The sequence below is a fragment of the Hippopotamus amphibius genome, chromosome 5 (assembly GCF_030028045.1).
Source record: "Hippopotamus amphibius kiboko isolate mHipAmp2 chromosome 5, mHipAmp2.hap2, whole genome shotgun sequence".
In the NCBI taxonomy this organism is placed as follows: domain Eukaryota; kingdom Metazoa; phylum Chordata; class Mammalia; order Artiodactyla; family Hippopotamidae; genus Hippopotamus; species Hippopotamus amphibius.
This window is the reverse complement of record NC_080190.1, coordinates 31,285,415-31,298,876: the sequence shown is the minus strand read 5'-3', so window position 1 is coordinate 31,298,876 and position 13,462 is coordinate 31,285,415. Positions and strand designations below refer to the sequence as shown.

The 13,462-nt window shown below is 45.8% G+C and overlaps 1 protein-coding gene across 3 annotated transcripts in view; it reads right to left on the bottom strand.

Moving 5' to 3' along the window:
- Window positions 1–6,414: 6,414 nt before the first annotated feature.
- HPSE2 (heparanase 2 (inactive)) overlaps window positions 6,415–13,462 on the bottom strand; it is a 748,913-nt gene continuing 741,865 nt past the window's right edge. For all 3 annotated transcript variants that reach the window (XM_057737262.1, XM_057737263.1, XM_057737264.1), the window contains one exon: window positions 6,415–7,250. In XM_057737262.1, coding sequence (XP_057593245.1) covers window positions 7,085–7,250 — 166 coding nt within the window. In that variant the 3' untranslated portion in view covers window positions 6,415–7,084. The remainder of the gene's footprint in view (window positions 7,251–13,462) is intronic.

Genomic DNA, 13,462 nt, shown 5'->3' with positions numbered 1-13,462 from the left:
ATGTAGAAATAGCGCCAAAAAATTTAAGGCTCTTTGAAACCTCTCAAAAAGATATACCTAATATATTAATTGATTTTATACACACACACACATATAAAGTGAAGTCAGTTATATATAAAGTGATTATATATAGATATATATATCAATATAATACACATATTATATATGAGGAAGAAATAGGAAGACAATAGCAGCCAGAGCAGGGACCATCTAACAGAGGCTTGGACAATGGATAGTTTCAGGTGACCCTAGAGTTCACTTAATCCAAAGTCCTTATTTTACAGATGAGGACACTTAAGTCCAGAGAGGCTGAGTAATTTGTCTGACATCTCACAGTTAGTTGGTGGAGAGCTCGGACTAGAATCAAGGTCTCTGGTCAGAGCAGTCTCTTTCAATTATCTGCTCTCCTCAGGTGGAGTCAATCAGTGGGATAGCATTGTTGTGATTTCCAGATATGGGTCCCCATTTGGTCTGTAGCTGAAGCCTCTATGATTCTCCAGTGAACCATTAACCCACTTTGCTATTTGAGGGTTTAAATGATATTTTTGATGTGTCTAGTAGAGGGCACAGTATCCAGTGCTAGGTAAAGCCTAAATGGATAGCAGTGGAACAACACAAAAATTATTCTCTGCTAAAAGTCAGCCAAGTACTAGGAGAGGTGGGACTTAAGGAATGGGGGGGATGGAGAAGAAAGCTCCTTTAGGTCATTATGAAGTATGTTAAAAAAAATCCTTTGGATTTAGATATCACCACACATAGTGTGTAACACTCACTTGATGGCAAATCATCTGGAGGGACCCAATATCGGTGGCTCATCCTCTGGTCTCCTAGCTGTCCATCGAAGCTTTTTGTGCTACTTTTTCATGCATGTCTTAGTCCACTCAGGCCACTATAACAAAAATACCATACACTGGGAGGCTTACAAACAACAGAAATTTATTCCTCACAGTTCTGGAGGCTGGGAAGTCCAAGATCAAGGCTCTGGCAGATTCAGTGTCTGATGAGAGCCTGCTTCCTGGTTCATAGGATATGTCCTTTTGGATATGTCCTCACATGATGGAAGGGGCAGATGAGCCCTCTGGGGTCTCTTTTATAATCCTGTTCATGAGGGCTCTACCCTCATGACCTGATCACTTCCCAGAGGCCCTACCTGGGGATTAGGTTTCAGCAGGAGAGTTTTGGGGTGACACAGACATTCAATCTATAGGAATGAAATATAATTGTTGTTGGGAAGTGGCTGCCCAGCCAGGGACTTCATTTCCTAGACCCCCCCACATTTGATGGGACCATGTGACTGATGTACGGCCTAAAGAATTGAGGGGAAGGAATTTATGCCAGGTTAGGCCCCTAAAATACTCCCATATGATCTGCATACTCTCTTTCCATGTCTGCCAACTGCATATTGATGCCATAGCAACCTTGGAGGCCAAGTGCTGAAGATGGCAGAGAGCCTACATCAGTCTGGATCCCTAAAGGACTACACAGAAGAGAAGCACTGCCCACTTTATCCATTACCATCAACTGAACTTTACATGATCTTTTAGCAAGAAATAAACTTTGATTGTGTTAAGCCATTGAGATACTGGGGTTTACCTGTTATTGCAGCTAACAGTTACTTTAACATAGTCAATGACATCTAATTTGAATAATAAAATTGAATTTCCACTTGGGAGTACTTGAAGTGACACTTGTGGGGAAGAGAGTAGAGGGACACTGTAGCTCTCCATGAACTCAAAGACCCCCCAGCATATGTTAGTTTATCGGGCAATCAGTCTTCAGGTTGAGGTGAAGTGTGGACAACAGCGGCCTCCCTCTCCCCACAGAACACCCTGAGAACATAAAGTTAAGAGTATCTACATTTTATTACAGAACATTACCTCAAAATATAAACTACCTCATGGACCCAAACTGTCATCACCAGGCTCATAGAAACCTTAATATAATCTGTTCCCGGAAGAAAATATTAACACCTGTTAAAATCCTCTGCACAGAGAACATTTCCCTGGGAGGCGTTCCTGCACTCATTTTGCCAATTTCCAGATGAATAAAACTAAGGTTTGTTTTTGCTTCTTCCAAAAATATAATTTATTATATAACATTTACAACTTGAAAAAGAATCTGAGAATATTTTTATGAATAATAATTAGAAGAGTAATATGTATGACATGGGCTGTAAAGAAGGGCCCCCTTTTCTCTGCTGGGTGCACGGGAAAGTGGGATTTACTCTCGGGCAGTCATGTGGAACTTGGTCAGCTCCACCCAAATGGTCCCAGGGCTCCTGGGGCTGCTCTGTTGTTTAGAAGGAAATGGATGCCAAAACAGTTGGTTTGCCTGTATCCTGGCTTTCTTGTTTTACAGTGATATTTGCAAATACTACCCTTAGGGCAATAGTTAATTATTTAGTCTGGGAAGGTGAAGAGAAACTTCCAAAGCTCTGGGTGGCCGGGGAGGAGGAGCAGTGCTCAGAGGCGATGCCTGTGTGGGTGCTGACTGGCTCTGCTACTTACCCCCATGACTTCGAAATACCAAGAGTCATCACCTATGGTGAGTGGTAGTGGTAGGAGTGGCCCTTTAAATAGTTCTCCCGAAAAACAAAGGAGAGGAGCAGACTGGGAGGGCCACTGGTAGGCCAAGGTGAGCCTAGATTCAAAAATACTACAGCTAAGGCTTGTCCCAGCTTGACTCATTACTCATCAGAGCTGCTGGTGAGTTCTTCCAAACCCTGAGATCAACTCTCCTGGGCGAAGGCACCGCTAGGGTTCTGCGTAGACACACACAGGACCTTCAGAAAGCTAGCTGTGGGCAGCAGAGGTGAGAGAAAGTTGGCCACAGCCAGTCCAGCAAGAGTGAGCACAGACAATGAGGGCAGAATTTGGACTCCGACAGATCTGGGTTCAAGTCCTAGTTACGCCACGCTGGTCCTTCCAAACACTGCAACTAGTCACCACCACCAGGGCTGGGCATAGGAAGGCAGTTACAGAAACTGTTAGTGGAACTCTAGAGACGGTGCTCTAATGCTCTTGGGCTTTATAGTAACTGTTTTTCTTTAAGTGCTCCTTACTATCTTTTTTGCAATTCTGGTACATCTTAAGAAAAGACTGTGAACTATTCTACAATCAAAACTTAATTCCCTTTTAGTACAGGGGATTTCCCTGGGCTCTGGGTTGGGGATAGAGTGGCTGACAGAGGTGAGGCTGTGGAAGTGGAAAGAAGGTGGTGGAAAAGAGCAGTGGGCAGTGTTCAGGCTGGGGCAGTGGTGCTGAGGTTGGGGAGAGGGAGGCGTGTTTTTGCCCCCCTTCCCTTGCCTTCTCCAAGCCATATCTTTATGATTTTTGTTTGCTCTATTGATATTTCAAAATTTTAAAGTCCTTCTTTGTCCCAGTGTTTTTATTGTCAGAGTGACCCACCTGGTTTGCCTTGGCTTTTACAGAGATGAAACACTTCCCGTTTTGTTTTCAGAGGTAACGCTGTTCTCACTGCATTTCCGAAGTGAATCCTGCCGCTGCATGCATCCCAGACACAGGGGCCTTGAGTGCGGGCAGCAGGGCCCACCTGCAGATGCTGGGCCTGGCCCGGACCACATGGCCACTCAGCAGGTCGCAGTCCTGCTGGTCCTCCCCACCGTTGAGGGTCCCTGGTGCTGAGAGCTGTGGTCGGGGAGGCCTTTCAGGCAGAATCTTCCAACAGCCTCTGCCCTGTTGGAGGGTACAGGGCTGGGGCTTATCTGCTCAGGAACTGCCCAACTCCTGGGGAGGGGCTGGGGCTACAGTGGGTGAGTGGGCCTTTGGGAATTGTGGTTCTGGGAGTCCCAGACCTTAGGCTCACTGTAGCCCAGGTCTGGTGTTTTCAAGCTTGTCTCCAGCTGGAGATAATGCTAATATATCCCACACTTGCAGCTTTTTCAGGGCACTAGAAGAATTGAGACTTTCTCCTCAAATAACAATGAGAATTTGTTCTGAGGCTTTGCGATAAGCAAGGAGAAAGAAAATCAGTCCTAGGGGCAGGGGGAACAGAAAACCATCTCAACAAAAGACACAAACTTCTCATTATACATTATTTTGCTTTCAGATAAGCATTTGTGCAAACCCCTGCTTTGGTTTACAATAAAATGGCTCTTAAGTCTTAACACTATCTTGGCCATGTCTTGTTTAGGAAGGAGAAATTTGATGGGCGGAAGCTGGTAGATGAGCTCTTTTGTCCTGGGGCCCAGCCTGGCAAGTTGCTCCCCTGATGTGCAGCGTGATGCTGAGTTTTGCCACGAGCTGTCTTTTGGGGGGAGTGTGGTAGGAAAATCCCTTATTTAGTAATTACCCCTCACCCCTAAATGAGAAGGCTAGGACAGATGCCCTATACTAAAATCCCTACAAGAATGTGATGTTATAGTGAGTTTCTCGGTATCCTTTGAACAATGCAAATACTTCTTCCATGAGGCAGCTGCACAGTTAGAATTGTATGACTCCAAAGATAAATTTCTTTGATTCCCTCCTCCCTTTTTGATTAATTAAAAAAGAAAAAACCCCAGACCAAAAACCAAAACTTAAACCTCTTAGGAGCAGTATTTAATATATAAAGACAAAAGAAGCAGGGACTGCCTATATTCTGCAAGTTTAGAGGCTTAGTGAAGAGTCAACACTTATTTACAGAAAGTGTATCTGAATGGAACTTTGGAGGTCCTGGCTGTACTGAATAGCGAACCTATGAAGAGGTAAAGAGGTGAGTTTGTGAATTGGGCAGCCATTGAGCTGGGTGGTTAAATGAACAGGCTGCGGACTATTCTGAGCTCAGCAACCCATTCCCCTGGGTGACCCTGAGCAAGCTACAGACCCTCTCCAGTCCTCATAGGAAAAATGGAGATAAGAACAGTAACTCCCTGAGGGGACTGCTATGTATGTAAAGCAAAGTAGCCCGGGGGGCCTGCGGGGACCTCTGGCTACCCCTGTTATTATGAGGGGCCTGCAGCTGTACCTCTACCTAGAAGAGACTTTGCTATCTGCACAAAGTTTTTAAAATTGGGGGAAACAACCTCTTTGTCTCTTGTTTTTCTTCTTCTTTCTCTTCTTCACTTTCCTTTGCTGCTTCTTCCCTGCCTTTCTACCCCCCCCCCCCCCCATCTTGGCACTTCTCTCTCTCCCCCTCCCAGAACTGAAGCGTCAGTGGGAGGTGCCTGGTTCCGGAGATGAGGGGTCTCTCTGGGCAGCCATGAAGGGACGTGCCAGGTCTGCTCTTCCCTCTGCAGCTGCTTCCAGGCGGAGCCACCACTGACCGGGTCCAGACCCCCTTGGTCTCCCCCTTTCCCACTCCACACCTCCTGTGTGCTGTTCCTCTCTACCTAATCATAAGCTTGTCAAAACCAACTCCACTCTCTTCCTGACATGTGAAATGAGCCTGTTGTCTTCCCTCTCCCAAATTCCCAGTTGTCCACACAGAGAGTCCACTCCCTCCTCTCTTGTCTCATCTTCCTAATCCTCCTTACTACTCACTCTGCAGACCTGACCCTGCTCCTTAACTCCTCCTTGGGCAGTCCCCCTGGTCTCTGGCCTCAGCCACCTTGCCCCTGTCTTCCATTTCTATCCTTTCACATCAGCAGAAGTTTTCTCTCTCTCTACTGGAACCCTATGACATTGTCTAATATCTCCTCCTTAAAAAAAATACCCTTTGTGTCCTTTATCCTGCAAAAGAAAATCACGTCCACAGAAAAGAAAGTCATTTCAGTTGCAGCTTGTTTACAAAGACCCACACAAACCTCTTGAATCATACAGAAGGTCCTCATTGTGAACTTAAAACCACTCCACTCCCTGCTGTCCAACCTGGGGGCCTCTTACCTCTAGTTCCACAGTTTCCCCATCAGACCTTGGTCTCCAGATCCCCTTTCCCCAACATGGCAAGCTGAAAGTGTTGTTCTATGCTCAAATAAGCTGGTCTGGGAGAGCACGGACCTGGTCATCTCTCATGAGCACATTAGATTTCTGCCTAGTACAAGCCTTTGAGAGCACTCAGCTACTTGGGAAGAGGCAGAAAGGTTAGATTCAGTTGTGTCTTACAGTTGTGATGACCTTTGATTTACATCTTTCTTAAAAATGGTTTTGGTCAACCAAGCCATTAAGGGCTTACCCTAACAAGCCCTTAATATTTCTCAAAATTGAGGCAGGTCTAATTATTTGCTTTGTTCAGTTGGAGGGTGTGTGTGTGTGTGTGTGTGTGTGTGTGTGTGTGTGTGTGTGTGTTTGGTGGTTAGGTGTGCTTTCTCTTTGTACGAAAACTCTCTTCCTCGCAGCCACATGACAGATGATGATTGCTTTTTGTGGTGCCTAATACATTGCTCTCCACTCAATGAATATTGTTACCTGACTCCCATTCCAACCCTGGGGGAATCTGAATTCACAGAGGAATAGAACCTTCTGACAAAATCTGGAGTATGATTGCAATTTTACTTTTGAAGCACCCGCTTCCCAGAGGACTAGCTAGTGATTGATGCCACTGTCAGAAACCCAGATGCACACGCTCATACATCAGCCAGGAAATTACATAAACAGCTTGCCCAGCAGGCCAGCACTGACTCACCCACCTGCTCCCCTATGGGAGGAGAGGGGATATGAAACCGAGGGCAACAGCAGGGAACAGAGAAAGGAAAGGAGTTAGGGGGGACTGGGCTCTCGAAGGTCCGCCAGGTTTTTTCCTTCCTCATCTTCTGCCTAGGGCAGCAGCCACAGGCTAAGGTCTGTAGTTATATTGCTATGTGATCAGGATTGTGGGGACTTGTTTTATTTGTCCTGGGAGTGCACTGTCAGCTTGTTCTCATGGTGCATGTACAAGGGTGCATACAGCTCTATACACATACCTTCGTGCTTATATAGGTACAGATGATGTCCACATTTTCCTTTGGGGTGGAAGTGACCTACCTAGGCTAAGCTCATGCTAGGGTATTTGTCTCTTTGGAGAACAAGTCAGTGTTGATTCCAGCAGGATGGGGTGGCAGACACTGGTTCATTGCTCAGAAGATGCCTGAAAAATACTGATACCATTAGGGCAGAAGAGTGGAAAGCAGTCCAGCAGGCCTGCTGGTGACTTGTGAGTGTGAGGGGGTTTATCGGTAGCGGCAGGCCAAAGCGTTGACATTCTTGACCACATAAAAGCCCATGGTGACTGGAGGGATGACCAATGTCCGGCCGGCCCGCAGGGGGCGGGGCTTCAGTTCTGGGAGGGTCCCATCGTCCACCATCACTAAGGGCTGGCCGTTCAGCTGTACTGACCTACAGCGAGGAAAAACAGCATGGGACTGGTTATTGCATTGAAAGGAAGCCATTGCAGCAAAGCCTGGACAGCCTCAGATGGCCCCCCTCTGATGACCATGCCTGGCTGGCTATCACTGACTGACACCTGCTCTGCCCAGGCTCTTAGCTGGGTGCTTTACTCTAACAACACATGCGAACAACCCAGCAATGCTCTGAGGAAGAAACTGTCCTTGTCCCATTCTACCTAGAGTGGTTAAGTGACTTGCCCAAGGCTATACAGTGTGTAGTCCTGGGAGCCAGGATTTGAACACAGCTAGTCTAGTTCCAGAGACACATCATTTATTTAGACACGTAAAAAGTCTCTGAAGCAGAAGCTTAAAAGTGTCTCATGTCTGTTTTTTTTTTTTAAATCATAATAGCAGTTCAGTTTGACTCTTCTACCTAAAGAGTTTTCTTCTACCTAAAGAGCAGAGTGATGCGTAGGCTTAAGATGACTTCAGAAATTCCTAAGTGGCATCTTTCATTAGTTGATTTGAGAGATGAGAGAATTGACATTGTGTCACTTGTCTAGGGCAGTTCTGGAGGAGGACAGAGGCTTATGCAACAACCTTCCTTTCTCTAATCTGAGCATGAGTCCCCATAGCTAATATTTAACGGGTGTTTACATTTTAGGGACACAATGAAGTAGGGGATAAAGCAGGCATCTGTGATTCCAGTTCATCTATGCTGCTTGCTTTTATCCTTCCTGTGTATCAGCCATTTTCAGCCTTGAGAGGGACATAGAGAGCAAAGGGAAACGGCTCATCATGCATCCTGGGCCTGTGGTACAGAATCCAGACAACTTCCCAGCTGTTTCTGATGGCAGAGTGACTTGGACAGCCAGGTACCCAGACTGAAGCTCAGTTTTGTGGGTCCGTAGAAAAGGCCAGAACCAGGCCACTCGCTGGCAATAAGGCTGCAAGTCGCCCTTGGAAAATCAGCATCATAGTGACGACTGTTTTTGGGCCTCACCCGGCCTCCGGTGTGATATCATCGGCAGTGGTATCATCTGAGCGGTGAAGAGAATAAGCTGTTAGAAATTGATATAGAGGTCTCGGTTTAATGTTCCTTCTGCGCTCTGAATGACAGACAGGTTTACAGAGAACTCAGCGGAGCCCTTGCTCAACAGAGCCGTGAACTCCAAGAGATAAGTGCAATGTAAATTGCTCCCAGGGGAGAGCTAGGCAGCGAGGCAGCTCCAGGCCCCCAGGCCTGACAGGTCCAGATCTGACGGGCCAGGGGCAGCCTTCCTCTCTTGTTGGTGACTGAGGAATGAATGAAAGAGCAGGGGGCTCCTGCATGGAGAGCCAGGCCTGCCTCTGGAAGATATAGGGGTGTGAGAATTGAGATCTAAAGATCAGTGTTGACTTCACCAAATATGCAAGAACCTTCTGTAGCCCTCTCCGGTGAAATCAGCATACTCATTGGAGTAGAGGGCAGGGTGAGGAGAGGGGGTTCAATTGCAAAAGAAGCCAGGACAGGTCTTCACAGTGTACTTTTATTATTTGGTTCTAAGTGGTGTGAATATCCGACAATCAGACATATGCACTATCAAATACAATATACTAATTAATCTTTTCACAGTATACTCAAATGGCTGTCGCTTGAAAACCTTCAGGGGTCCCGCCTATATATGGAGTTAGGTGCAAGCCCTCCGCCTGAGGAGTTAGGTAACACCCTCTTTGATTCAGATGATTCAGTATTGCCATCTGTGGGTTCTGGGAAGTTAAAACAAAGTGTGAGAAGCAAGCCTTTTCATTTCCAAACCAATAGTGAGTGGTTATTCTGGAACAGGCTCCATTCTGATTTCCTTATTGGTTGGCTAAAAAGCTGACTCAGGTATGGGTAGGACCAGGGAGCACAACCAAGATTCTGGACTGATCTCTAATTCCAGGACCCCACCACTAACTTCCTAGATGGCTCTGGCAAATCTCTTCACCTCACTTCCTGCAGTTTTGCATCTGTGAGAATAGAGGCTATACACGCTATAGGACAAATGAAGTGAAATAAAAAATGTGAAAGTGCTTCGAAAGCATAATGAGCCATTTAAGCGGGAGATGGTGTTTTTTGTTGTTACTCTTTATATTGTCATTCTGTGTAGGTAAACTTCTTGGTCCTTGTACTGTGGCACTGAGTTTCATGGCTCCTTTCCTAAAGCCCTCTCTTCCCTTTGCTCCCATGCTAGCATTTCTCTCTCTCTCTGTCCCTCTGTTTTCCTCCTTCATTTCTGCTTGCTGTTTCCTTTTTAGGAGGACTATTCCCTTATACCTGCCTCTCAGATGCTGGGGTTCCTGGTATTTGGTCCTGGGACCTCTTTGCTTCCCACACTACATACTCCTGCTGGGTACTGTTACCCACACCCAGGACGTTAATTACTATCTGCATGTCGATGCTTCCCAAACCTGTATCTCAAGCCTGCATGTTTCTTCTAACTTATGTATTGCCACTTGGCTGTCCCACAGGAACTTCAAAGTCACTGTGTCCAAAGTCAAGATCTTCTCCTCAAACCCTGTCCTTTTCTCTGCCTTTTTATCTGTGGGCTGGTACCACCATCTATAAGATTACTTAAGCCAGGAAGCTGGGAGTCATCTGGGTCTTCTCCCCTAGGTCCCAGGTCTGGAGTCGCTAAAGCTAAGCAATTCTACCTTTTAATATGTTTCAAATCTGCTTCTTTCTCTCCCTTCACTGCTATTATTTTAGTTCAGAATGTGCCCTGTGACCTATCTCCTTGCCCCTGGCCTCGCCTTCCTCCCCTGTGCTGGCCACATTGCTGACAGAGCAATCTGTTGCTGTCCCTGCTTCAAACTCTCCCACAAAGCCATCCCTTCCACCTTAATCCGGGTGGTGAAGCCAAGCTCCGGCCACCTCCCTCATCTCAGATGCTGCCGGTGCGCCTTATTCCAGTGCTAACTGTGGCTCACGCACCTCTGGGGCTGGGCTTGGGCTGAGCTGGCAGTGATTGTAGGGACATCATCAGTATATGCATGAACAGATTGTTCCCAGTGGAATACAGTTAAGTTTTGCACATAAGTGAGATAGAGCTTTCTCAAATGAAAATGGGAATAAAATACACAAGTTCATTTACAAGAATAGCAAATATTTTTCAAATGTAAGTGCCTGTACAGTAGACTGAAAAGTCTCTGGTGCTCTAACTAGCCTCCCAAGGTTACCCCAGCTCACATCCAGCTCCAGCTCCAGCACTCTGCCAAGGTGGTGGACCTTGGTGCACCCTGGAAGAAGGCCCAGCCTGCACTGAGCTCCAGCTCTAGCATCTCCAGCTACAGCCCCAACCCATCAATGTTGTGGCCCCCAGCATGGCCTGGGAGAAGCCCTGGCCTATACCAGGCTCCAGGTCTAGACCCTCCAGCTCTAGCCTCACCAACCCCCAAGGCAGTGGGCCCTGGGATGCCCCAGGAAAATCCCCAGCCCGAACCAACCTCTGGCCCCAGCCCCCACTATACTTCCAAGGTGGCAGTTTCCAAAGTGCCAGAGGAGAAACCCTGGCCTGCACTAGGTTCTAGCTCCACCCTCCCTCATCGTCACAAAGGCAGCAGCTCCTGGCTCACTCCCAACTCCAGCTCCAACCCACAGCACCAAGGCGGCAGCCCCAGTGTGCACTGGAAAAAATTCTGGCTTATGCTTCCTTCAGCTCCAGCCCTCCCACCAAAGCCACCAGGCATGTGCAGTCTGTATAAAGAAGATCTCCTACACAAGGACACACCTTCAAGACCAAGAGAAGTAACTGTTTCACCTAATTCATAGAGACAAACACAGAAAGTCAAACAAAATGAGAAGACAGAGGAGTATGTGCCAAATCAAAGAACAAAATAAAATTCCAGGAAAAATCCCTAAAGAAATGTAAATAAGTAACTTACTTGATAGAAAGTTCAAAGTGATGGTCATAAAAATGTTCACTGACCTCAGAAGAACAGAGGAACAGAGTAAGAACCTCAATGAAGAATTAGAAAATATAAAAATGAACCAATCACAGCTGAAGAATATAACATGTGAAATGAAAAATATTCTAGAGGGAATCAGCAGAAGATTGGGTGATACAGAAATGCATAAGCAACCTAGAAGAGAGAAGAGTAGAAATCATCCAATCAGGACAGAGAAAAGAAAAAAGAATTTTTAAAAAATGAGGATAGTTTAAGGGACCTCTGGGACAACATCAAGCATATAACATTCATAGTATAGGAGTCCCAGGAGGAGAAGAGAGAGAGAAAAGGGCAGAAAACATATTTGATAGAATAGTGGCTAAAAACTTCTCTAACCTCAGGAAGAAAATAAAAAATAAAAAAAGTTCAGATAAGAATTTCAATGAAGACTCAATGTTCCAGTGAATTCTGTCTTTTCAAGTAATCTCTAAGACTCTTTTTATCTCTTCCTCATATTAGATACTTAGCATATGAAAAAAAATGTAAATGCCTGTAGACACTGTTGGGATTAATAAGACATAAGTTCATCACTAATCATCAGAGAAATGCAAGTCAAAGCCACAATGAGGTATCACCTCACACCGATAAGAATGGCCATCATCACAAAATCTGGAAACCACAAATGTTGGAGAGGGTGTGGAGAAAAGGGAACTCTCCTGCACTGCTGGTGGGAATGTAAGTTGGTACAGCCACTATGGAAAACAATCTGGAGGTTCCTTAAAAAACTACACATAGAACTACCATATGATCCAGTAATCCCACTCCTGGGCATATACCCAAAGAAAACCATAATCCCAAAAGAAACTTGTACCATAATGTTTATTGCAGCACTCTTTACAATAGCCAGGACATGGAAGCAACCTAAATGCCCATCAACAAATGAATGGATAAAGAAGATGTGGCATATATACACAATGGAATATTACTCAGCTATAAAAAGGGATGAGATGGAGCTATATGTAATGAGGTGGATAGAACTACAGTCTGTCATACAGAGTGAAGTAAGTCAGAAAGAGAAAGACAAATATTGTATGCTAACTCACATATACGGAATCTAAAAATGGTACTGATGAACTCAGTGACAAGAACAAGGACACAGATACAGAGGATGGACTGGAGAACTCGAGGTTTGGGAGGGGGCAGGGGGTGAAGGGGAAGATGAGTCGAAGCGAGAGAGTAGCACAGACATATATATACTACCAACTGTAAAATAGATAGTCAGTGGGAAGTTGTTGTATAACAAAGGGAGTCCAACTCGAGGATGGAAGATGCCTTAGAGGACTGGGATGGGGAGGGTGGGGGGGACTCGAGGTGGGTGGGAGTCAAGGAAGGGAGGGAATACGGGGATATGTGTATAAAAACAGATGATTGAACTTGGTGTACCCCCCAAAAAATAATAAATAAATAAAATTAAAATTTAAAAAAAAAAAAGAAAAAAAAATAAGACATAAGTTCATTTAAAACTGTTATAAAATTCCTAAAAGATTTTTTGGGAGGAAGGGGGCATCATGTGCTTTTTTAAAGCAAGAGGTTTTTAAAGGGACAATTCCTATCGTGTGGGAAGACCATGACATTTGTTGACATTACAAAGGACACTTGGAACTTGAGGGCACCTCTACCCCGGCGTGACCAGTTAAATGACTTGCAGTTCCACTTCCGGGTGTTGTGTGTGCTGCCCTCTCCGCCTGGAGCACACCCAGTCCTCCTCCTCTGTGGGACTAACTGCCTTGGGTCCCTGCAGAGCCTGCTCTCGTGCTGCCCCCTCTGGGGAACCTTCTCTGACCCCTGGGTTAGGAGACCCAACTATGGACTCCCTTGTACCCAAAGCTGACCTATAACTGCCTCACCGAATTGTAGGGACTTCCCTATTCCACCCTCACTGGGCTGTGGGCGTGCTGAGGAAAGGGGTCGTGCATCTCATCCCTAAATACCTGGTATCTAACAAGGTTCTTGGCAGACAATTGGGATGGAATATTTTCTGAACAAGTGAATGGACTTTTGAGGCTCTTTCGCATTATTTCTGGTATTCCTGGACTGAGTTTCTCCAGCTCTAAAGAGGCTCCCAGGAGGTTTGCTGAGTGTCTTTACAGATTTCATTAATGCACCAATTACTCTTGCTCTCAGTGGCACTGGAGATGTTAAATAAGACCTGAATTATCCCTGATTCTCACAGTCACTCACTAGATACCTTATCCCAACTGGACACGAGGCCATTGATCATTGCTAGTGTTTTTCATCCTTAAAAAAGCTCTA